General features: G+C 50.5%; 1 protein-coding gene across 3 annotated transcripts in view; it reads right to left on the reverse strand.

Moving 5' to 3' along the window:
* Positions 1-1,366: 1,366 nt before the first annotated feature.
* The window catches only part of ERMP1 (endoplasmic reticulum metallopeptidase 1), a 40,819-nt gene continuing 18,585 nt past the window's right edge, over positions 1,367-23,600 (reverse strand). For 2 of the 3 annotated variants that reach the window (XM_059141610.1, XM_059141612.1), the window contains exons 8-15: positions 22,655-22,875; positions 19,743-19,917; positions 19,189-19,379; positions 15,485-15,637; positions 12,988-13,190; positions 12,317-12,432; positions 4,298-4,461; positions 1,367-4,188 (exon numbers count right to left, since the gene is read on the reverse strand). In XM_059141610.1, the coding sequence (XP_058997593.1) occupies positions 4,024-4,188; positions 4,298-4,461; positions 12,317-12,432; positions 12,988-13,190; positions 15,485-15,637; positions 19,189-19,379; positions 19,743-19,917; positions 22,655-22,875 (1,388 nt within the window). In that variant the 3' untranslated portion in view covers positions 1,367-4,023. Of the gene's footprint in view, positions 4,189-4,297; positions 4,462-12,316; positions 12,433-12,987; positions 13,191-15,484; positions 15,638-19,188; positions 19,380-19,742; positions 19,918-22,654; positions 22,876-23,600 lie in introns of those variants that run through there. The other variant, XM_059141611.1, reaches the window with a different exon arrangement.

Here is a 23,600-nt window from a genome sequence, read left to right on the forward strand (position 1 = left end):
GGGTTTGCGTTGGCGGCGAGTCTCTTCATAGTTATTAGCCATTTGCGTATCTTTAGAGAAAAATGCCCGAATCTGCCCGTTTCACAGTTGGGTCATTTATCCTTTTATGGTTGACTTACAAGATACTAGACCCTTATCAGATAGGATTTGCAAGTGTTTTCTCATTCCTAAGGCTTGTGACTTTTGGGATGGTCCTTTGAAACATAAAAGTTTTTCATTGGGGGAAGTCTAACTTCCTCTCTGGTTGCTTGTGCTTTGGTGTATGTGAGGAACCACTGCTTAGGGTTACTGGCGACCTGTGCCTCTGTTTTCCTCCGAGAGCTTTTAGTTTTTTAGTTTTAGCTCCTATTTAGGTCTTTGATCCATTTTGAGGTTTGGGGTTTTTTTGTTTTGTTTTGTTTTTGCATTCGGTGCGAAGTGAGGGGTCTTTGTTCTGTGTGCGGATATTCGGTTGTCCCAGCACCATTTACTGAAAAGGGCTTTTTTTTCCTCATTGAATTGCCAGAAAAGATATTTGACTGTAAACATGGATTTATTTGTGGACTCTCTATTGTGTATCAATCTCGCTTCTTACTGCCAGTACCACGTGGTCTCGGTTACTATCCCTGCTTTGTGGCAAGTTCTGAATATGTGACTCGTAAGTTGCTGTTCAGTCTGTTGCGGGTCCCTTGCATTTCCCTATGACTGTTAGGATTAGCTTGTCAGTTTCTGCACTTAAGAGCTGGGATTGTGTTCAATTTGCAGATCAATTTGGAGAATACGGCCATCCTAAGTCAATCCCCAAACATGGGATTTCTTTCAGCAGGGTTAAGTTCTAGTGTCAAAGTCCTGTACTTTTGTAAGCTTAGTCCTAAATATTTTATTTATCTTCTTGTTGTAGAAATACAACTGCTTATCGGTGTATCGATGGCACTTCCTGTAACACTGCTGAATTCATGTATTAACATTTTTTGTGTGTGTGGACTCCTTAGGATTTGTTCTTTAAGTCTGTCCTTTCTCATCTGGAGGCATTTGTCAAACTGCCCTGGCCAGAGCCTCAGAACTGTACACAGTAGCAGTGGCCGTGGTGGACCTGCAGGTCGTCTTCTGACCTTACAGGGAAGCTCGCAGGCTTTCCTCACTGATGAGGTTAGCTGTGAATTTTTGTAGGAGGGAACTTCCTCACCCTGGTAAAGGTGCTCTGTCACTTGAGATGGTGTATCATGTCGACTTTTCAGGCATTAGACCAGCTTCTCATGCCTTGCTTAAATCCCACCTGGTCATGTATAGAGCCAGACTTGAAGAAATAGATCAGTACATTAAGGTTTTTACTAAGAAAATATACTTCAGTTAGCTAAAATATTTTCCAAATGAAAAGAACCAGGCATAAAGAGGCCTAAATGCATTTTGGCTTTATTGGCCCTAAAAGGCTGCAAGGCGCGCACCGCACTGCTTGGAGGGACTTCACTGAGAAAGCAAAACGACTTGCATAGGAACCTGTTCTGGGGAGTGGCAGGGCCCCTGCCCTCTCCTTGGGTGGCGAGGAGAGAGAGGTGGGCCACCAGACGTTTCTTCTCTCTGCCCCCACAGTCCTTCTGGATAAGCCCTTCAGTGATTTCGTCAATGGAGAGGATTTTAAAAAGCTCAACATTTAACAAAACATGCACGAATTCATTCCACAGTAAAAAGCATCCCAGTATTTCTTCGTTGAGCTCTTCGCTCACATACCCATTCTTACCCACATGAGCCACCCAGGTCTTTTAAAAGCAATTTTTTATAAAGATTCAAAAAGGCTCTGTAGACTTGAAATAACTTCAAAGATGGGGATACAAAAGAACAAACAATAAAGATCTGGTTTTTCTGTTAAAGATACTAACTAGTAGGTTAAAAAGTGTATTTCAGTCATGTAAGGCAACAATTAATCCTCAGCTAGTAGCAGACCAGTGAAAAGAAAGACCGTCGAGCTTCCTAGGGCTTACTGAGCGGCCGCCTGGAGGCCCCCTCAGTGGAGGCATCGCAGCAATCCTGCCTCCTCACTTCCGTCAGCTAAACTGTGGAAACAGATACTTCATCCAACAGGCTTTCCTGTCAGACACAAGGTAAGTTTTAACCATTTTCTTCAAAACCACAATTGACTTTTTTCACTGAATGTGCAGTACTGGGCTACTTCTAAATTCTGTAGGAAAAACTGCATTTGTTAGAATTTGGAAAGACCCGTTTAGAAGTGAGTTTTGAATGATGAGCTACTCCAGTCTGAGAGGCGGCTGCCTGCCCTGACGCTGCACTCCGGGACGAGCACGTCTGCGTCCTCCCGTCTGCGGCAGAGATGCTGCGCACCGAGGAAAGCAACGTGAGGGCAGCAAGAGAACCATGATTGTTACCGAAAGGGAATCGCATCCTCCCCGAAGGGGAAAAAACAACTTTCTCATACAGGGCCTGTCCTCACCATGGGACTCCCCCTCCCATAAAGTCCGTTTCAGATCAACTACAGGGACAACAGAAACAGGCCTCTATTTTGAAATTCACTGAGCGATCACTTTCTGTCCACAACTCTGATTCTATACAAGCTACGAACACGGCAGTCCGTCCACACCGCCTGAAAAATTCGCAGGTTTGCCGGCCGGACCTATACCAGGGGCCAGGGTACGGGGTTGCCGGGTCACGCTGCAGGGCCCCGGGGTAGGCCGGCGGCGGCGGAGCGGGCCGGAGAAGGCGCACCGCGTCCGTCAGTCGCACGCAGCTGCGAGCACGTCCTCCTGCGATGCACACGTAGGTACCACTTTGCTTTACTATTGCTTTTCTTTAAAACGTCTTTTTGGCCTATGCTTGCTAACGTCCGAATCTGTCCAACCTTTTCAGTTTCTTGTGGAAAAAAGCAAGCTGGGAGAACTGACCCCTCCTCTCCCAGACCCATCCGCGGCTGCGGCCAGGAAGCCCCGAGAGCCCCCGCCGTGACGAGCCTCCCCAGCCACCTCTTGGAAGGGAGAAGCACCTGGAAGTCCTCGGCCCGCCCCTCTGCAGGGTCCTGATACCAGCGGCTGCGGGGCCAGTGGCCTCATCACCGCGTAAGCCACCACCTGCGGCCCCCGGAAATGCGCTCTGCTGCACACGGAGAAACCAGACCAAACTTAGGACTCAGTGCCACAGTAAAATTATGCCCTAGAAGATGAACCTTGGATAACAACACGCCCATTAAATGAAGAGAATGTAAAATGCCCAGCCACGCCTCACCCTGCTCACTTATCGTCCCCCAAAGCAGCCACCACAGCAACCCCAGGCTCTGAGGACGGAATGGAGCTTGTGCGCTTGCACACAGGACATCTGGAGCCAGAAGAGCCTAGAAAAACCCCACAGGAAAGGTAGCGGAACGGATGCCCCGCTGAACCCAGAAGGTGGACGGGGAACAGGGAGACATCGGGCCAGGAAAGCAACTCCGGAAAGCATGGCGGCGGCGGCGGCTGTTAAGGACGCCGCAGCTTGGCACAGACTCTCCCGTCAGGACCCGGGCTGGGCTGCAGAGACCCCCCGGCCCGCGGAGCTCTACGTCGTGCCTGGAGCGGCAGAGCTCTCAGCCCAGGCTGGGCCCCCCCCCGCCCCCCCGGCCCTTGCTGTACCTGCCCTGATCCCAATGTGAACTGATTTTAGCCACCGTCCTCTGCCAAGACATCTTGGGCTTCAGTCGGAAATGTCCTTTGTCCCATGAACGGTTCATGGTACCTTCTGTACCGTTCATGATCCTAAAGGGTAATAACTAAGTGGTTTATTGGCTTTTATCCTTAAGGTCCTAGAGGATGACTGACGGGTGTGGTGGTGCCCACTGCACGTGGGGGCCAGGAAGCCGGCGTTTCGAGAGTCAGAAAGGCCATGCGTCCCTACCCCACAGCAACACCGCCATGGCGCTGGGCCCTGAAGTGTGTCCGCCCACGAAGCTCTCCGAACGGGCGCTCGTTCAAGATCATGGCCTCACAAACACCCACGTGATGCGGAGGAAAACCGCGTCCGGGGGCATCCCACGGGGCACGCCCCGCGCGCCGCTCCAGCAGACTAGAACACGAAGAGGCTGTAGGTGCACACCCAGGCGGAGGGGAAGGTCCAGTCTGGGAACTTCTCTCTCAGAGCATCCAGCTCGGAGGACTTCTTATCTTCCCCAGAAAGGTAGTGGGCAGCAATGGCCACCGTGACCATTCCTTCAGGCCGCTCTTCCGAGACCTGGCAGAGAAAATTAGTTTAGTTCTCCGGCTGTAGGAAGGCGGAATAACGATCCCAGACGCCACCGGGGGGGCCTGAGGAGTGGCCGCAGCAATGCGGGAGCTCCCACCTGTACTTCTATCCAGAAGCGCCACGCGGAGGCCTGGAGCCCGTGGGAGTAAAACACGAAGTAGTCCCCTCCTTTACTTGTGACTGGGGTGCCGTTGCCAAGAGACCACTGAGAAAGCGTCGACCCTTTGTGGGTTCGAACGTAGAAGGACATGTGGCTCGGTCCTGTATGGAAGAGGAAGAAGAGGTCATCTCTCACAGAGCACCAAGGAAAGCAGTGAACTCCCCACCGAACCAGACTAGGAAGGCCGCGCTGGCCTGCGTCTCCGCGCCATGGGCACGCACTTGGGACAGTCGTGAGCGCCAGCGGGAAACGCCCAGAACCGACCATGAGAAAACCCGTCGTTGAAACACGGAAGAATGTAGCACGCATGAGTCCTTCGAAAAACTAGAGAAAAAGCTTCACCTAACCAAGAGGTGACTTCAAGAGCTGCTGCAAAAGAGACCCGAACACCTGACGGGGCTGGAAGCCGAGATACCACGCAGCCCGCGCAGGGAGGGAGTGAGGCGGCAGGTCCGCAGACTCGTAGGGGCGAGGCCACTCAGCACTAGAGAGTAACAGGTTACATAATATGTGGTCAAAACAAAAAGGTAAGCTTTCCTAAATGCCAGAAAATACTTCTTTTAGTTAAAGAGCAAAAAAGACCTACAAAAAGAAAGTAGCAAACCACAAAGTGGAGACCAAATGCATCGGTCATAAAAAATAAATGGGAAAGGACCTAATCAGCAACTAGAAGGGAAAAAATTTCAACTTCGCTTAAAAAGCCAGATGCAATCATTTACTGTATTCAAAAAGTATACTTAAAAGAGACTCAGGAAGGGTATCGATAGCAGTATGAACAAAGTGGACACAGTTTTTTAAAAGATCTTTTTAGGGCAACCTGTGGCTCGGTTAAGCCTCTGCCTTCAGCTCAGGTCTTGAGCTCAGGGTCCTGGGATCAAGCCCCGCATCAGGTACCCTGCTTCTCCCTCTGCCCCTCCCCACTGTTTATGCTCAATCTCAAATAAAATCTTTCCAAAAAAACAGGATTTGAGACAAAAACATTACATACAAAAAGGTACTTTATGGGGCACCTGGGTGGCTCAGTGGGTTGATAAGCCTCTGCCTTCAGCTCAGGTCATAGTCTGAGGGTCCTGGGATCGAGCCCCACATTGGGCTCCCTGCTGAGCCCCTCTGTGATCTCTCTCTGTCAAATAAATAAATCTTTTAAAAAATTTTTAAAAGGTACTTTATAATACCTAAAGCTGTGAATTCTATCAGGTGACAGCAACTGCTTGATAAAGTAAAACTACAGGAGATGCAGACAGACCCAAGTAAGAGACCGTGATAGTCCACTGTCCTACAAAACATGAGGTGAACAAAAAGGATATAAAAAGACCAAAACAAGTGATCAGTAAAGTAGATCTTATGGGTAGATATACCCAACTTGAGAAGATAAAGTCTGCATTATCGGCGTGTACAGTGGGCACAAAACATTCATACACTATTAGCTTATAAAGGAAATATAATAATTCAATTTTATAGAACTGATAAGTAAAACTGGTGATAACTTGGTAAAGCTTAAAATTATCAACAACAAAACAAAATGGCCTTCTACCTGCAAATTTTTAAAGTCTATGTAAAGACTCAGGGTCGCTAAGTCCTTTAAGGGTCTGTTGGTTTCTGCTCAGGTCATGGTCTCATGGGTTATGGGACCAAGCCTGTGCTGGGCTTCCTGTTCAGTGGGGAGTCTGCTTGCGATTCTCTCTCTGCCTCTGCCTCTCCCCCTGCTTGGGTGTGCTCTCTCAAATAAATATAAAAGAGACTCGGGTTTAAGAAGAAATTCGAAAAAAATTACAGGACGTTTTTGTAAATAATGAAAATATTAAACTACTGGGTACACTTAAAAAGGCAGTAATAAGAGGAAACCCCATAGCAATAAATGTTTTTTCAGTAAAATTAAAAAAGACAACAAAGAGGAAAAGAAAATCTTACAGATAAAGCAAAAAGCAGAAATCAATAAAAGAATGAGAATAAAACAGATGTAACTTAGTGAGAAACTTTTTTAAAATTAACTATTAGCTAACTTGGTTAAGAAAGCAGCAAGGGGGGGTGCCTGGGTGGCTCAGGGAGTTAAGCCTCTGCCTTAACTTCCTAGTGGAAACAACAGCATTATCCAAAGACCGAAGGAAGAAAAATCCTATGATTCTCTTTATACATTCTGAAAAAAGCCTTTCCCAAAATTAAAACCTATTCCTTATGAAAACACACGAGGCAGGACTGCCCATAAATGCTCGCCGCCCAGCGCCAGGCAGCACTGCACACCCGCGCGCTACGAACGCAGCGCCGCCCCCATCACGCCACATCGCCGCGGGGCAGCACCAGCCGCTTACACGTCAGTCACAGGCCTGAGAACAGGTCAAGCAGACAGACTGTATTTGCAGAAGATACACAGCGGTCAGCAAGCTAGACTTGAGGTCTATTTGTAAGACTTCGGATTAAGAATGGTTTTTATGGAGTGCCTGGATGGCTCAGTGGGTTAAGCCGCTGCCTTCGGCTCAGGTCATGATCTCAGGGTCCTGGGATCGAGTCCCGCATCAGGCTCTCTGCTCGGCAGGGAGCCTGCTTCCCCCCTCTCTGTCTGCTTGTGATCTCTGTCTGTCAAATCAACAAATAAAATCTTAAAAAAAAAAAAAATGGTTTTTATGTGTTTAAAAAGTAGTTAAGGGGTGCCTGGGTGCCTCAGTTGGTTAAACGTCTGCCTTCTAGTCAGGACGTGATCTCAGGGTCCTGGACTGGAGCCCCATGTCTGCTTCTGCCCTTCCCCTGCAATCATGCTCTTTCACGCTCTCAAATTTAAACGTCTTAAAAAAAAAAAAAAAAAAAAAAGAAAAAGAAAGAAAAAGCAGCTAATAAAAAAATCTACAATAGGGAAATATAGCAAAGCCCAAAAGTATTTACTGTCTGGCCGTTTAAAGGTTGGCGATTCCTGGTTTACATGGGGAACCCTAGAGGAGCAATAATTAAATCAAAAAGTAAAAGATCGAATGCAAACAATGAATCATAGTCCAGTACATCAGAAACTAATGATGTACTATATGGTGACTAACATAATAAAGAAGATTCAGTGAGATAGCAAGATACAAAATTTATATACAAAATTGACACATACAAAATATAACTAGTTAAGATAACAGTAGAGAAAGCCCCAATTTTAATAGCAACAAAAACTAGATGAGAAAAATCTTATTAACACTCCTGAAAGACACAAAAGTAGATGGGAACACATCTTGGACAGGATGATATTTTGTCAGCTCTCCTTGATTTATAAATTATGTTACTCCCCAAAATACCAATAAGCGATTAAGTTTTATGTCAGAATTACAATACTAAAGTTCATATGGAAAAACAAACGTGCAAGAATAGCAAGGAAAATCCTGAAAAAAATTACAGAGGCTTTTAACCCTCGCAATCATTAAGTTAAAAGCTTCTGTAATTAAAAATGTAATTAACAGATGCATAAACAGACCCACATATATATGGTCAAGTTTTTTTTCCTGATTTCTTGATATTTGTAATCACAAAACAGGGCAGGAGATATGTAACCTGCCTGCCAGGAACCTGAATTTTACTGGAATTCTCCAAATGATGCATGAAAGATAAAGTTTTGGATTTTTCTGTGCTTCCTTTTTACAAGCTGGTGGTTAAATACAAATCAGAAATAATTATTGGCATGAACAAGAAAAGCGGTTGGTACAAAATAAATTTATTTCCAATTAAATTTTAAAAGCTTAGAGAAAACAAAAGTATCCACCTTCTTCAACCTTCAAAAGCATCAGTTGAGGCTCTTAATTCCCTGTAAGTGCTTTGTTCCATTGGTTAACTACCAAATTGTATTATTTCACTACCACCATCTTGTGTCCTTCAGTCTTCCTTACCAGATTTTCAAGTCCCTTCTGAGAATGAACTATTTTCAAGTCCCTTCTGTGAATGAACTATAAATTTAATAACTTGCTTTTTATAGTAAATATGATGGCTATAGTCACCAAAAAAATACAAAAACCAAACAAGCTACTTGTGAAAGAGGAAGTTCAGTAAAAAGTGGGCGGAGTTGAGGTATATACAATCCAATAATTTTGACAAAGACGCCAAAGCAATTCAATAGGGTAAAGGTTAAATCTTTTTAATAGATGATGGTAGAACAACTGGATATCCATAAAGAAAAAAAAAAAAAAAACCTCACACCATATGCAAAATTAATTCAACATACATTATAGGCCTAAACTAACAGCTAAAGCCATGAAGTTTCTAGAAGGAAAAATGAGTGTCTTTGTGGCCTCTGGGTAGACAAGATTTTCTTAGAGAGGATACATACAGCACTAAATCTAAAGAAAAACCTGATAAATTGAAATTCATAAAAATTTAAAACTTCTGCACATCAAATGACCCCATTAAGAAAATGAATGGATAAGAAAATCTAGATATCTGATACATACATTCTTGATAAAGGACTATGATGTGGAATATATGCACTTCTGCAAACCAATAAGCCCAATTTTTAAAAGAGAAAAAGAAATGAAACAAGCCAAAGTAACGGAATGTCTTCCAGGAAGCACTTGGCAGAGTGGCCCACGTCTTCGGTCACCAGACCAGTGCAGGAGCTACTGCTGAAGGCCCCGCAGAAACCGTATGAGGGACAAGAACAGCCAATACTGGGGAGAGTGTGGAACAGCTGGAATTTTCAGAGACTCCTTTTAGGGAACCAAATACTAATACTCAAAACAACACAGCTCAGTCTCAAAAACATGACACTTCATGACCCAGACCCAGCATATGACGTACTGGAAAATTCCATTTCTAGGACACTCAAGAATGGTACAAAGGGAACACAGTGGGAACTTTTAAAGACGAACTTCTCGTGTTAGAATTCTCCAGAGAAACCGAACCAATCCTCAACACAGTATTAGCAAATCAAGTCCAACAATGCATAAAAAGAATTCTATACTACAACCAGGGAGGGTGTATACAAGTTTGCATACAAGATTGGATCAGCCTCTGAACATCAGTTCCCGTAATCCATCACACAACAGACTAATGAAGACAAAGAAAAGCATGTGACAAAATCCAACATCTGTTCACAGTCAGAGTTCAGCAAACTAAAACTAGAGGGGAGTTCCCTCAACCTTATAAAGAGCATCTACGGAAAACCTACAGCTAACAGGATACTCAGTAGAAATACAGAAGCTTTCCCACAGAGATCAAGAACAAGACAGTGGGGACGCCTGGGTGGCTCAGTGGGTTAAGCCTCTGCCTTCAGCTCAGGTCATGATCCCAGCGTCCCAGCCACATGGGGCTCTCTGCTCAGCAGGGAGCCTGCTTCTTCCTCTGGCTGCCTGTTCTCTGCCTGTGCTCACCCTGAGAAATAAATAAATAAAATCTTAAAAATAAAAAAGAACAAGACAGTGATTGTCACTCTTACTACTCCTCTTAGCGCTCTTTTTCACAATACTGGAAGTCTTGGTTAATGCAGTAAGACAAGAAAAGGTAAGAAGTAAAAAAAAAAAGATTAAGAAGAAATAGCACTGTTTGCAGGTAACATGATCATCCGTACAGAAAATCCCAAAGAATCAACAAAAAACCTGTAACTAATAAACAATGATGGCAAGGTTGCAGGATACAAAGTTAATAAATAAAATCAACTGTGTTCCTATAAACCATCAATGAAAAATACTGTTTACATTAGCATCCCCAAAATGAAATACTTGGGTAGAAATCTAAAAAAAAAGTCTTATGAAATATATAAGGAAAACTACACAATCTAGTCCTGAGGAAAGCAAACGAGTAACAGTAAGTGGAGACCTATTCCACGTCAGCGAGAAACCACTAAGGTGCCATTTGCCCCTGCTTGGGCTGTAAATTACAGTGCGGCTCCAGTCAGCATCCCAGAAAGTTCTGTCGTGGATCTCAACAAACTGATATATGGAGAGACAAAAGACAAGCAACATTCAGAAGAATAAAGTTGGAGAGGATGGATACTACCCACTTTCAAGACTTGACCATGCGCGCACCAGAATGGCAAAACAGAGAAAACAGAACAGAACAGAGAGCCCAGAAATGGATGGACGCAAATACAGTCAACTGCTGTCTGACAGTGCGACAGAGGTCACGCGGTAGAGCCAGGAGGTCACGCGGTAGAGCCAGGACATTCCTCATCACAACACGGTACTGGAGCAGCTAGAAATCCACATGCAAAAAAAAAAGAATCCTACACTCAGACATCTGTCACAAAATTAACTCAAAATGGCTCTCTCGTGGCTCTAAATAGAAAACACAAAACCAAACTTTTAGACGACACAAAAATCGTAACCCATCGGGGCACCTGGGTGGCTCAGTGGGTTAAGCCGCTGCCTTCGGCTCAGGTCGTGATCTCAGGGTCCTGGGATCAAGCCCCGCATCAGGCTCTCTGCTCAGCGGGGAGCCTGCTTCCCCCTCTCTCTGCCTGCTTCTCTGCCTACTTGTTATCTCTCTCTCTCTCTGTCAAATAAATTAATAAAATCTTTTTAAAAAAAAAAACCAAAATCATAACCCATCAAAGAAAAACTGATCTCACTGGACTTCGTTAAATTTAAAAACTTATGTTCTGTGGGAAACACTCTTGAGAGAATGAAAAGACAACCCCAGATTGGAAGAAAACATTTGCAAAGCACTTATCTGATCTAAAGGACTCCCATCCATACGCACAGAGAACTCTTAAATTTGAACAAGTCAGACCACCCAGTTAACAGACAGACACCTCACCAGTAGTGACACTCAGATGGCAAGTAACCTGGGAAAGGATGCTCACACCGTAGGTCAACAGGGAGCGACCCACGGAAGGAGCACGACCCAGCACTACCGGTCTGGCAGCGCGGCTAGGATCCTGACAGCGACAGCTCTGAGCGCTGCTGGGCGGGCAGTGGGGCGCAGGCACACTGGGAGAGGCTGCCCATGTCGCAACAGTAAATACAGGCCAACCACACGCTCTAGCAACTGCACTCCTAGGTTTTTATCCAGGTGAGCTCAAAACGCATCTAGACGAAAACCTGCAAACGAATGTTTACGGCAGCTTAATTCACAATTGCCAAATGGAAGCAACCAGGCGGCCTGTCCCTCTGCGGGGGCACGGCCAGGGCGCAGCCACATCACTGCGGAGCGGTGGGAAGAAACGGAGGCTCTCGCGCCCCAATGACACAAAGGCTCGGAGATGCGGACTGCTAAGCAAGGAGGACTACGAACCGTCTGACTGCAGCTACACGACACTCCAGGAAAGACAAGACAGTAGAAATGGTGACAAAGTCCGAGTTTGCCAGAGGGAGCGGGGACGAGGGATGGAGGGAGGGCGCACAGGGGATTCTCAGGGCAGGGAATCCGACCTACTCTGTGATACGGTGGGTGCGAGACACCACTCACTGGTCCCAGAAAACTCCCAGAACCATGCAACACACAGAGTGAACTGCGCCTTCGTGCAAACCACAGACTTCAGTTACTGGTCATGTGTAGCAGTGTGGGCTCGTCCACACTCGGAACTGCACCTCCCTCCGAGAACACGATGTTAATAAGGCAAGCAGGGGGAGGGGAGCTCTGCTTTCTGCTCAGTTGTTCTGTAAACCTAAGACCACTCTAAAAAAATAAAGTCTTAAAGAAATTCAAGTGCTCTTTTAAAAAAGGAGGGGGGCGCCTGGGTGGCTCAGTGTGGCTGAGCCTCTGCCTTCAGCTCAGGTCATGATCTCAGGGTCCTGGGATCGAAACCTGCATCGGGCTCTCTGCTCAGCGGGGAGCCTGCTCTCCCCGCCCCCCCCCACCCCGCCTGCCTCTCCGCCTACTTGTGATCTCTGTCAAATAAATAAAATCTTTAAAAAAAAAAAAAAACCACAAACTTCAAGTGCTCTTAAAAACACAATAAAGTTCTTCCTAAGTCACTAGTCACTACCATTTATGGAAAAAAAAATACATATTTTAAGAATTTAAAAAGTGAAACAGAAGAAAACATTGTCCTCTTACCTGTGGCTTCAAACGTCAGCTTCACAGAATCCCAGGGTGTCTGTTCTTTGGACACAAGTCTGAAATGAGCCGGATCTCCTGGAGAAACTTCTGGGGCAGGAAGATACCAATTTTTCCTATTTGGAAAGGTAGCTTCAATATTTAGTTCGCTTAATTTTAGTTGAAAGCTCTCTCTAACTCACTGAAGTGGTCTGAATATACGACTCACATTTTGGGATATGAAAATAATCTCTGACGGTAAAATCATGCTAATTACTCTAAAAGCCCATCACTGTGTAATAAAACCTTCCCCAAATTACGAACAAGGGGTCCGAGGTGGTCTAGATTCCATCACCCATCCTGTTCCTTCTTATCCAGCCCCTTACCACCAAACCTCGAACATCCCAGAAATCTAAAACCGTCCGAACGAATGCTTCACTGCGACCTTTCAGACCGTCAGACCTCCCGAGAGGACCAGCCTCTCTCACAACTACTCGGGTTTCTAGAAGGACTTCCCAGATTTGAGGCCACCGTCAACTTCCGAGTGCTCTGTCCCGCTGAAGAAGGGGAACTTTGGCCATGATGGTCACCGCACACATGGCACTTGCCGTCAGGTTAACTGCATAAGGGCTGTCCTGTGGCAGCGGGACTGGGGACCACCCTGAGGGCCAGCAGCACACAAGGGAACCGACCTGATGAGGAAGTGCACCGGGAGGTACCACGGGAAGCCACACAGGGGCGCGTCCTCCTCACAGTGAGCTCGGATGGTGTCGTTGATCTCAGGAATGTGAGGCGTGATGTGCGACATGCCCGTGTAGTCGAACCCGTTGATCCATATGCCGGAGTCCCGCTTAGTGACGTTTCCGTCCAGGCCGTGGAACGTTCTAGTCACGTGCTGCGAAGAACAGAGCCGTGAGACGGAGACCGCCTAACCCCTTCACCGCACCCGCGCTCGGGCGGCACAGAATGCGCCAACGGGAGGATGCCGGAGCCACAGAGCCCCTCCCGCGCTGCTGGGGGGCAGGGCGGGCCCGGCCACCCCAGGGCACTGCTCAGCATCACCTAAACACGCACAGGCCCGGCCAGCCCTTCCGCTCCCGCAGGGGACCCGAGAGAACAGCCGGCCGGGCCGCGCACGGATCCAGCACCGACCCGGGCAGCGAAAACTGCGAACACGCGGCCGCCCAGCAGCAGCAGCAGCAGCGGGGTCACCCGTCGACGAAGGACCGTGACGCGCGTCCGTAAGGAAGCTTCCCCCACGCTGCTGGGCAGGACACAGCCAGTCACGAAGGACCATTTATGGCTTTGTCTTTTCAGAGGCTCAAAAAGAGGCAAACTCTGTCTTCCTGTCTAGGGCTCCACAGGAACGTGGTCAAGAAAAGGTACTAACTCCCTCCCAACTTCACAACTGTATTTCGGGGGGCGGGGGGAGGGGCTGGGATCAAGAAGGGGACACTCGGGTCTTAGCAGGTACTTCTGTTCTTTCCTTTAAACTCGAGGATGAGGAGCGCCTGGGTGGCCCAGTGGGTTAAAGCCTCTGCCTTCGGATCAGGTCATGATCTCAGGGTCCTGGGATCGAGCCCTGCATCGGGCGCTCTGCTCAGCAGGGAGCCTGCTTCTCCTCTCTCTCTGCCTGCCTCTCTACCTACTTGTGATCTCTGTCAATAAATAAATAAAATCTTTAAAGAAATAAAAAATAAATAAACTCGAGGATGAATATACAAAGTGTTACTGTTTCTTACAAGTACATTTACATACGAAATTTCATTAAAGCCTTTCTGAAGACCTATTTCAGATTGAAAAGACAGGGACCTCAGAACTCCGTTTAGGCGAAGGCTGCGAACAAAGCCGTTCTGAGAGACACACTCTGCTTTCAGTGCGCGGCCTGAAGCCCCTCCTGAGCAGAGACACCCCCCCACGCACGCCCGATGACACACGTGGACACCACGTTCCATCCAGTGCAGGGGAAAGCCCCGAGCCCATCAAGCAGGAAGAGAGGACGGCGCAGGGGGCGGGGGACTGGAGCCCACAGGCCACGCGGCCACCACGCTGCTTGCACAGGCCACACTCACCTGAGGAGGCGCCGTCCGTGGCCACCTGTGTGCCACAAAACGGCGGGGACAAAGACCAGCGGCTGGCAGAGCCCCAAGTACTTATTACCTGACCCTCTTCGGGGAAGGCATGCCCACTTCCGGCACAGGGGAAGAAGAGAACCCCAGCAAAGCAGAATGGGAGTTTTTAAAAATAAAAATGTCACTTTTCCTTACTAATGTAATTATAAAAATTCAGCAAGTCACTGAAAACACACTGACTCTCCTAAAAGTGAGCTGTTCTTCATTCATGGTTTTGTAAGTTGTCAAGACTGTCACATAAGGCCTATCGCTGTGTCCTCCAGGACTTCCTGTAACGTGGAACAGTGGCCCTTTGTCAGCATCTCCTCCCTGGTAACTGACCTTCGAGTGTTACCGTTACTCCTTCAAGTCCCTGAGTAGTTCCTGGCTTACGGTTCTTGGCTTTTCTTTATCTTTAAGATTTGTTTGTAGAGTCTACACCTCACGCGGGTGTAGACCCACGTCTAGGAACCCATGACCCCGAGCCCCAGAGTCGCGTGCCCTCCTGGTGCAGCCAGCCGGGTGCCGGCGTGTGCGACTGGCCTCGCCGCTTCTCGGCTCTGAGAGAGGAGGCCGGCAGATAGGGCAGCTCGGCGCGTTCTCCGGCCTTCCGGCGCCAACTTCAAACAGTGCCGAAAACCTACAACGCACAGAAGCTCTAAAGCCCGTGTTACTGGCCCCTTTCTACGCTCTTACATTTCCATTAGGACCTCCTCCCTCACAGACGACCTACGATCATTACAGCCGTTTGCCTTCGCGGCGGAGTTCAGATTTCTGCTCAGCCTGCGGACGCCGCCCCAGTCTGTCCTTCCAAAGCTCATCAGTCCCAGCGGACCTGCGCTGCCTTCTCCAGCGCGGGCGAGTCCGGGACGTGCACAAGAACGAAGCAAGCGGACGTGTCCCGGCCGGGCCCCCGGGGACGCGAGGGTCGCGGAGCAGCAGGCCTCGGGTCACCCCCCCCCCCCGCCCCGCCTGGCGCTCGGCGGCCGGGAGCAAGCGCAGGCCCCGCGGGTTCCCCGGTGCCGAGCGCGGCGCCCACGAGGCCGCCCCCGCAGACCGTCGGCGAAGCGGCGCTTACCTGCAGAAACACCCGCTTGGGCTTGGGGCTGGCGGGCTGCGAGCTGTAGGGGAAGAAGGCGCCGCCGCAGACCAGGAGCAGCGTGACGGCGCACACGGTCGTCAGCGCCAGCAGCGTCTTCCGGGTGCTCTCGGCCAAGTAGACGAAGCTGATCTGCGAGACGGGACGAGTCAGGAGCGGAGCCGCGCGCCCGGGGGCACACGCCGGCCCTGCCGCCCGCCACCCGCCACCCGGCCCGGCCGCCACCCGGAGCTGTCACCACGCCACACCCGGGGGACGGGCGCTGCCTCAGGGGCTCCGGGCCGGAGCCCATGTAAACGAGGGGAGCCCCAGCGCCCACAAACCCTCGAGAGGGGGAAGGACACAGAGATGGGGTCTCGGGTCGGTCGGCAGAGACAGCACGACAGACACAGCGCCGTGAAACCGGGACCTTCCTTCGCTTCTGTCCGTGCCCCCCGTCGGCCGCGGCCCGGGAGACGCCACTGATTACCAAGCGTCACCCCACGGGGCTCTCGTTGAAGAACCGGAGCTAAGACCGGGCGGTCCGCACGCCCGTTCCCAGGGGACCAAGTTCGGCTCCGGATGCTCTGGCGGCCGCCTCGCTGCTGGCTGCGTCCGCGCTCGCTCCTCGACACCCGTCGGGTCGCGGCGCGGGGCCCTTCGGGGCTGGGTGAGCAGAGCGGACCGGGCTGACGGCAGGCCTGGGCCCGGGCGGGGGCACCTTGCACGTCCCACACCTGCTTCCACGAGCCCTTCGGTGGTCGGGAAGTCACCGTCCCCTGTGGGGGACACGCGTGACTCACAGAACCACCCACAGATCCGTCGGGCGCTCGAAAGGGGCCACGCTGACCCCATCCCAGCTCCCCGTGCCTGCTCCCCCTGGTCACCCACCCTCCAGGGCTCCACGCGTAGAGCATGACTGTGGAGAGACTTCGGTGGAAATGAAAATGAGAAATCACTCTACTACACCGAACACTGGGCACCAGCGTCCCCTCGGGGTCCGCTCCAGCGACACGGTACTGGCCTCAGGACAGTGATCTTGCGTTTCTACACAGTAAGCACGGAAACCAGACCACCCCCCAGCAGCCAAGGCAGGGAGTTAGCAAAACCACACTCGCACCTGTCTGTCCCTCACTGTCCCGGCAGTCGTACGATTTTACGGTGTGACTCCGCAGAGCAGCGTCAGACATCCCACCACGCGGTGACTTCCCCTCCGCCGGAGGCTGCCCCGCTTAGGTGTCGAGAGTCTTGCAGGTCAGAGGAAGACCTCGCCGTCAGAGGCGGTGGCTCCTGCCACCCCCACCCAGCCACCTTGCAAGATGTCCTAAAGCTCCGTGCCAGCTACCTACCCTGTCCCATGCCACACGCACTCCTCAAGCCACGAGGCTCGGCGGCTGCCCCTGCCACGCGTCTCCAGGAGGAGGTCTGGTAACGGGCGGTGAGCGCAATGCAATCACGGGGGGGGGGGGGGGGGGGTGGTGGACGACAATGTGTCTGAATTCCAGCACCTCCGATTTCACTCTTATTTCTGCCTTAAATGTGACATCCCTCACTCTAGATTCCCAAACATGTGCAAAATGAAACAAAGAGATGCATGAGAAGGGTCTAGGCATTGTCCAGGGCTGCTGTCTTGTTCCCCAAGGTCACTCGGCAGCAGTCTCATTCAAGCAGGACAACCCCAGGGACACCCGCTGCCCCACCACCAGACAGACGCGTCACTGCTCCCTAGCAAACAGACTCAGTGGACCCCCAAGGACCAAAAAAAGAAGAGCTCTGTGAAATCTGCATTACACTTTCTGTCTCCCAGCGCGGAGACCAGGCTGCCTCTTTTGGGCTCCCCCAATCCCGCTCCAACACCATGCCCTGGAGGCAAGTCAAGGAGCAGACGCCACCCACCCACGCCACCAGCAGCGCGGCCACCTTGCATTCTGATGAAAAATAAATGAGCTTCCAATGCATTCCAAGAGGCATGCTCCAGAAGCTTTTCTAATAAAATATAATTCAGAAAACTATACATTTTAATCCTCTCTCCATGGTTTCCAGGATTCCCATACTCAGGGGTCACTTTCCATTTCCACGGTGAAGCTGTCAGAGTTTTTAGTCTGTCCCGTTCCACACGGGACGGAACTAAAATGCCCCCTATTTTGGTCGTGGCTTCTGAGCACTAACAACTTCCACCCACTGACGGCAGGACCCAGCTCAGGACTCCTCCAACTCAAGATCACAACCTAACCTATGCATGATGAGCCCCGAACCGCTTCGGCCCTCACAGCAGCCAAACCCTCTAGCCACCTGCACAGAGAATTTAAAGGCTTAACGTTAAACCGAAAGAAGTAAACCCTGGAGGCGTCAAAGAACATTTCAGAATTCTCCATCCACCCCTGCACGTACCAGTAAGGACTGAATCGTTCCAGCAAAGTCCAAACGGCTGGAATGCTCAGACTTCCTTCCACCAGCCACACACAGGGGCGTGCAGAACCGCTCTCTAGGCCAGATGCCACTCTCCTGTCTAAGGGACGTGCGCCGAAGCTGCTGACCGTGCACGTGGCGTCCTTACACTCCGTCTCTAAACCCTCACCTCCACCTGACATGCCCTCCACCGCAGTGACACGGAAAGACTTGCCATCATCTCCATGAAGGAGAGAACTATGATAGAGTCACAATTGCTTTTTCTACTTAGTCCCCTAACCGCAAATCTTGGAGTGTACCTATGGGTATGCAGTCATCGCTTCGTATTCTCGGCAATTCCAGGAAAAGAGCCACACCCCAGAGAGCAGCCTCCATGAGAGGGAACAGGCCTGAGGTCCCCACTCTGAGGGCAGAACTCTGCCTGGAACCTGCTCTACCACGGGATCCGGTCTTCCCTCGGGGGAGTCCCGGGGAGGAGTGGCAGGCACGGCAAAGGCAGAACTCTCCCTGCAAGGGCAGAGCACGGACAGAGCAGAAGGACAAGGCCTGTGACACTCTTGAGTCCTCAGTGTCCTTCACCCAAGGAGACAGGCCCCATTAGTGAAGACCGCGGGGCTAGCGGCCAGGCAGTCAGTTCAGTGATAACGGAAAGAGCCTCATCAGATTCCTTCTCCCTCCACCAGCTCTAAGAGCACTAATAAAACCAACCACGTATTTACTAACATTTGTCTCTCAGTAGGAAGTTGAAAACACACTATTAGGAATCATTCTAAAAATCCACCATTTGGTGCGCCTGGGTGGCTCAGTGGGTTAAGCCTCTGCCTTCGGCTCAGGTCATGATCCCAGGGTCCTGGGATCGAGCCCCGCATCGGGCTCCTTGCTCAGTAGGGAGCCTGCTTCTCCCTCTACCTTCACCCCAGCTCATGCTCACGCTCTCAAATAAATAAAAGCTTTAAAATAAAAATAAAAAAAAAAATCCACCACCAAGCAGTCTCTATCATATCTTACGTGGTAGGCACTCTACAAATTCACATTCAGGTAGTTTGAAAGCTGTGAAGAGATATAACCAGAGGATCTGGGACGACAAGGAGGTAAAAAAACAAAACCCAAACAAACCCATTTCTCACCTTTTTACCACCAAACCCACATTCTACACACACAATCCCCATTTCTTTTGCACAGATGTTTCTCAATAAAATACAAGATTTCCCAGAATGTACTATAGCTAAACTCATCACATATTTATATGACAGATAAAGAAAGAAGAAAAAAATTTTTAAATGTTTTTTCCTTACAAAATAGGAGGAGAGGGTCATCGTACAACCAGCCAAAAGGGAAGCCAGCACGACGTCAGGGGGGATCTCCGAACCACTCCTTCCGAGGATGGGGGTAAACATCTCGAATACTGCCCAGATGAGGTACAGTGCATAAAGATAAGGAATAAACATCCCCAAAAGGTAAAAGGCAATAAACTTCCCTCGGGCACCTAGGGAAAAAGAGAAAACACACATCTCTGAAATTCTACAGTGGGACCCAGATTCTATAGTACTGTGTGCGTGAGACAGAACGCTCATTCAGGGACACAGCATATGACCTATGTCGTTCAAGAACAATTAAATACGGGTAAAAACACAACAGAACACGTAGTACATGAGCTAATGTGTTCGTAAACACGAGCATGGCATGGGGTATGAGGTACAGGATGAGAACTTCTGTGATCTCAACACTGAAAAAAGCAATCAGCAACCATCTTGAAAGCCTACACCCAAAGATCACAAAATAGAGAAAGGGTCTTTCGTAAGCATTTTTAAGGTATTTTCCCATTTGCATCAAAACCGCAAATACCTACCATGCTGCTTCAAGTCTTTGTGTACGCAAAGCTTTGTGAGCAAGGGAAAGGCCACCCAGACGGCGCTAATGAACGCCGAGCACAGTCCTCGGTACGTGAGAGCCGTGAGGGAAACGCAGTGCACACACAGCGAGGTGTCAAAGAACACTTCTCCCAGATACCGGTCACTGGCATTCTGAAAGAAAGAAAAACACACCGCTGGTCTCACGCATGGGCCGTTCACAAAGATCTTCTAACGCAGTATCATCTCCTGTGCGCAGAAGAGCTACGTTTGGTCTTAAACTTTAAGGAAGTGCCCAGGAAGCTACCTCCTGTCAGGACGGCTAACCGGGAAGGGGCATTTACTAGGACGGGGTACACGCCACTGACTCACGTGCAGCCTGTGCTGTCCCTCCACAGCCTCAAAGCAACCTTTGGAAATTTGTAAAATAGAAGAAAGCACTCTCCTAAACACATGCACTCCTGTAACTTTTCTACTTATGCAACTTGCAAAGAACTTCAAGCCAAGGAGAGAAAGGACCTGTTCGGGGCAGCTCGGCTGCCTCGATGCCCTGGATGCCCCCCGCAGCCCCTCTGGAGCCCCGACCATGCAGTCTGGCTGGATTCCGGAGTCTTCTCTGCTTCCTGGGGGCCCTGGGTTGCGGCTCTGCCCTGTCCTGGCTTCCTGTGGCTTTTGCATTCATCAGCCTTAGCCCCACGTGTGGGCTTGGAAGTCCGCGGACTCTGGCACAGCCCCTGGAGCCGTCGGAGGGGAGCTGCCTGAGAGCTTACCACACCCCGACACCGCGGCCCCAGGGGCTCTGTCCAGACAAACATCGGGGCTTGCCGTGCAGGGACCCCGCACTGGGACAGCCGGCGCTCGGGCGGTACCGTGAGAGCTTTCAGTGGCGTTTCCAAAACCTGTCCAGACGCCTCTGACAGACCCCCTCGGACAGGAAGAGCCACGCCGTGACACCCCTCCGCGTTCAACACAGTGTGAAGACACGCAGTCTTGAAAAATAATGTTAAAGGAAATAATTCTCAGACTCTACTTGAAGCCAAGTACCGCTCAGCTGTTCGAAAACAGACCTCAGCACTGCCAACCATACTCTAAACCCCCACACTGTGGCCGGAGGTCACACAGACGCCCCCGGGACCGGGTCCCCTCTCCCCACGCTGCCCCCCCACCCCGTCTCCCACCGCTCGTGTCTCCCAGGTCAGCTCACCGTCCTGCTCGGAAATGGTTACCGGCGGCCTCCCTCCGTCTCCGAGGCCGCCTGCGGCCCCCCACCGGCCTGCCTGTCCGGTCACCGGGCTGTCATCAGCCTCATCTTCACCGCGCTGTCATCAGCCTCATCTTCACCGCACTGACCTGCTGCTGGGCTTGTGCTCGCCCACCTCTGACCACCCGGCAACCTGCTCTCTGTCTGCGCGTCACAAACCCGCTCCAGCCGCCCTGCCTCCCTCACAAGCTTCCCCGACTGCCGCATCCTGCAATCCCGCATCCTGCAGTCCCGCAGCGCTCCCCGCTGTGCCCCGTGTGCCGAAGCCCCAGACAAAGCCCCTCAAAGCCAGGGAGCACACCCTGACCAGTCCCGGGACCACCAGCCCGGCATGGTGCCAGGCCCAGCCGGCACTCTATACACATCCCTCCTGCGCCATGTTCGGCCCTAAATTTTAGGATCAGGCATCCGAAACTAGTCAAAGTCACTGGAACATTACTAATGGGCACTTCTGTCCCCCGCTCCCCTGCCGCACAGCACCCCCACGCTCTAACTAAGAATGAGCACATGAGCTTGAGCGCCACAGCAGAATCCTTTTAGAAACTGCAGCCCCTAAGATACAAATATCAGCCCATCCAGAAACAGATGGCCAACTGCAAAGAACCTTCCTCCACTAGGCCTTTTTTTTTTTTTTAATCTTATTTATTTATTTAAGAGAGAGAGAGATCACAAGTAGGCAGAGAGGCAGGCAGAGAGAGAGAGAGGAGGATCCCAGGACCCTGAGATCATGACCCGAGCTGAAGACAGAGGCTCCAACCCACTGAGCCACCCAGGAGCCCTTCCACTAGGCCTTTTAACAAGGAAGCGCTCCTCAAAGCACATCCTGACATGAACTGAAACGGAGACTGAGGCACCAGAGATCCCCAGAGATCCCCATGGAAAGATCTGGATCACCACCTCCTGTGTGCCCACGCTAACTCCTAGCAGGGCAAACAAAAAACAGGTGTGCATTGGCTGTCTTGAAAATAAGTTATGAAACTAAGAAAGATTTTCCCTTTAGTCACTTAGCAAATCTTTAGAAACCACAGGTCACTCTGTCACTGAAGTTTACTATGACTCCGGTTACTCTGTAACCACAATTTCTACTTTGATGTTTCTCAAACGGACATTTATATATAGCAGAAACCCTATGTCAGCACCAATCGTTCCAGAACCCTCTGTCCTCGCGCCCGTGCTTCCCAAGCAGAGTCTCCCAGCCCCACACCTCAGCTGATGCTGTCCGAGTCTGCACTGACACCACACGGGCTAAGGAAAAGGAAGGTCACTGGAGAAAAAAGTCTTGGTGTGGCTCGAAGGGCTTCTGTGTGTCCGTGCCATGTGCCAGGGCTGCCCGAGCACAGGAGAGAGCAGGCGTCCTGGCCCCGCCCTCACGGGGGTCCCAGAGAGGGCAGCGAATGACCCACCGCAGCCGACTGAGCAGAGACGGCGACAACCACCCAAACACTGAGAGCTTTGCTGCGGCACCGGAAGCCTCCAAAGCCTCCAAAGAAGCCTTCCAGAAACTAAACATGGTTCTAGGACACAGTTTTCTACAAGTGTGCCAAACCGTGTCTGCTCACATCGAAAGCCAAACACAACGAATCCCACTTGAGTTTGTCTTCGATCCCTGAAGGCAGCAAAAAGAAATCAAGAAACGTGCCTCACACTTACCACGTAATAGAATTTTTTTGCGAGGGTGTGTATGAGTATGATTTTGGCCACGGCTGCGGTTCCGTACAGACAGACGGAGACATAGAAGTGGCTGTACCACGACAGGGACTGTCCAATCAGAGAGACGAACACCGCCAGGATGAGCACAGTGACCAGGCTTGTGAACCAGCTTATCAGAGTGATGCCAAGCGCACAGAAGAAGTCCTTCCTGTAGGTGTCAGCTAATGCAGACAAAACACAAAGTGGACGTCACCAACTGCCAAATCAACCTCACGGCCAACCGGCTGAGTTATGGGGCCTAACGGTGAAACGAGAAATTCACCACTGTCACTGCAAAGTACAGAAAGTCCCAGGGGTCAGGTTTGTTAAAAACATAATGATGAATAATACATAAGCAACATTCACCGAGAGTCTGTGGGCAGCAGGAACTCAGAGCCGTGAGTCCCGCAGGTCAGCTTTCATCTTCGGCACCTCCGGGATGCTCTGCGTATCGAAATACCGGCAAGTACGGAAGGTCAAGTTCCGTACCGAACGCGGCTGGGCAGCTGATGCAGGAGGAGCAGTGCAGCAAAGCCACCGGCTGGGGCGGGGGGGGGGGGGGGGGGGGGGGGGTCCGTGCCTCCACCCCTGGAAGACCACAGAGCAGCCTGGACCACAAAACGTGCCGAGCAGAAGGAAACCAATCCAACCGGAGCGGTCAGGGCAGACGTCAGGACGGAGCCCTGACCACCGCTCTCTAGTGCGCACCAGCCCGCTTCACGGGCATTTCCACTAACGGTCAGTGCCGGAACCTTTCCCGGGAGCTCCCACGTGCTGCCGTGTCTGTGGCACAAGCACAAAGGTCCCCGCTGCGCCAACACCAAAAGAGCAGCGAGCGCCTTCATCTGAGATTCGCTAAAAAATCTCTACGCTATAAATCAGAGGTTATGTTTAGGATTTTGGAATC

This window comes from Mustela lutreola, chromosome 12, assembly GCF_030435805.1.
Source record: "Mustela lutreola isolate mMusLut2 chromosome 12, mMusLut2.pri, whole genome shotgun sequence".
NCBI classification, from domain to species: domain Eukaryota; kingdom Metazoa; phylum Chordata; class Mammalia; order Carnivora; family Mustelidae; genus Mustela; species Mustela lutreola.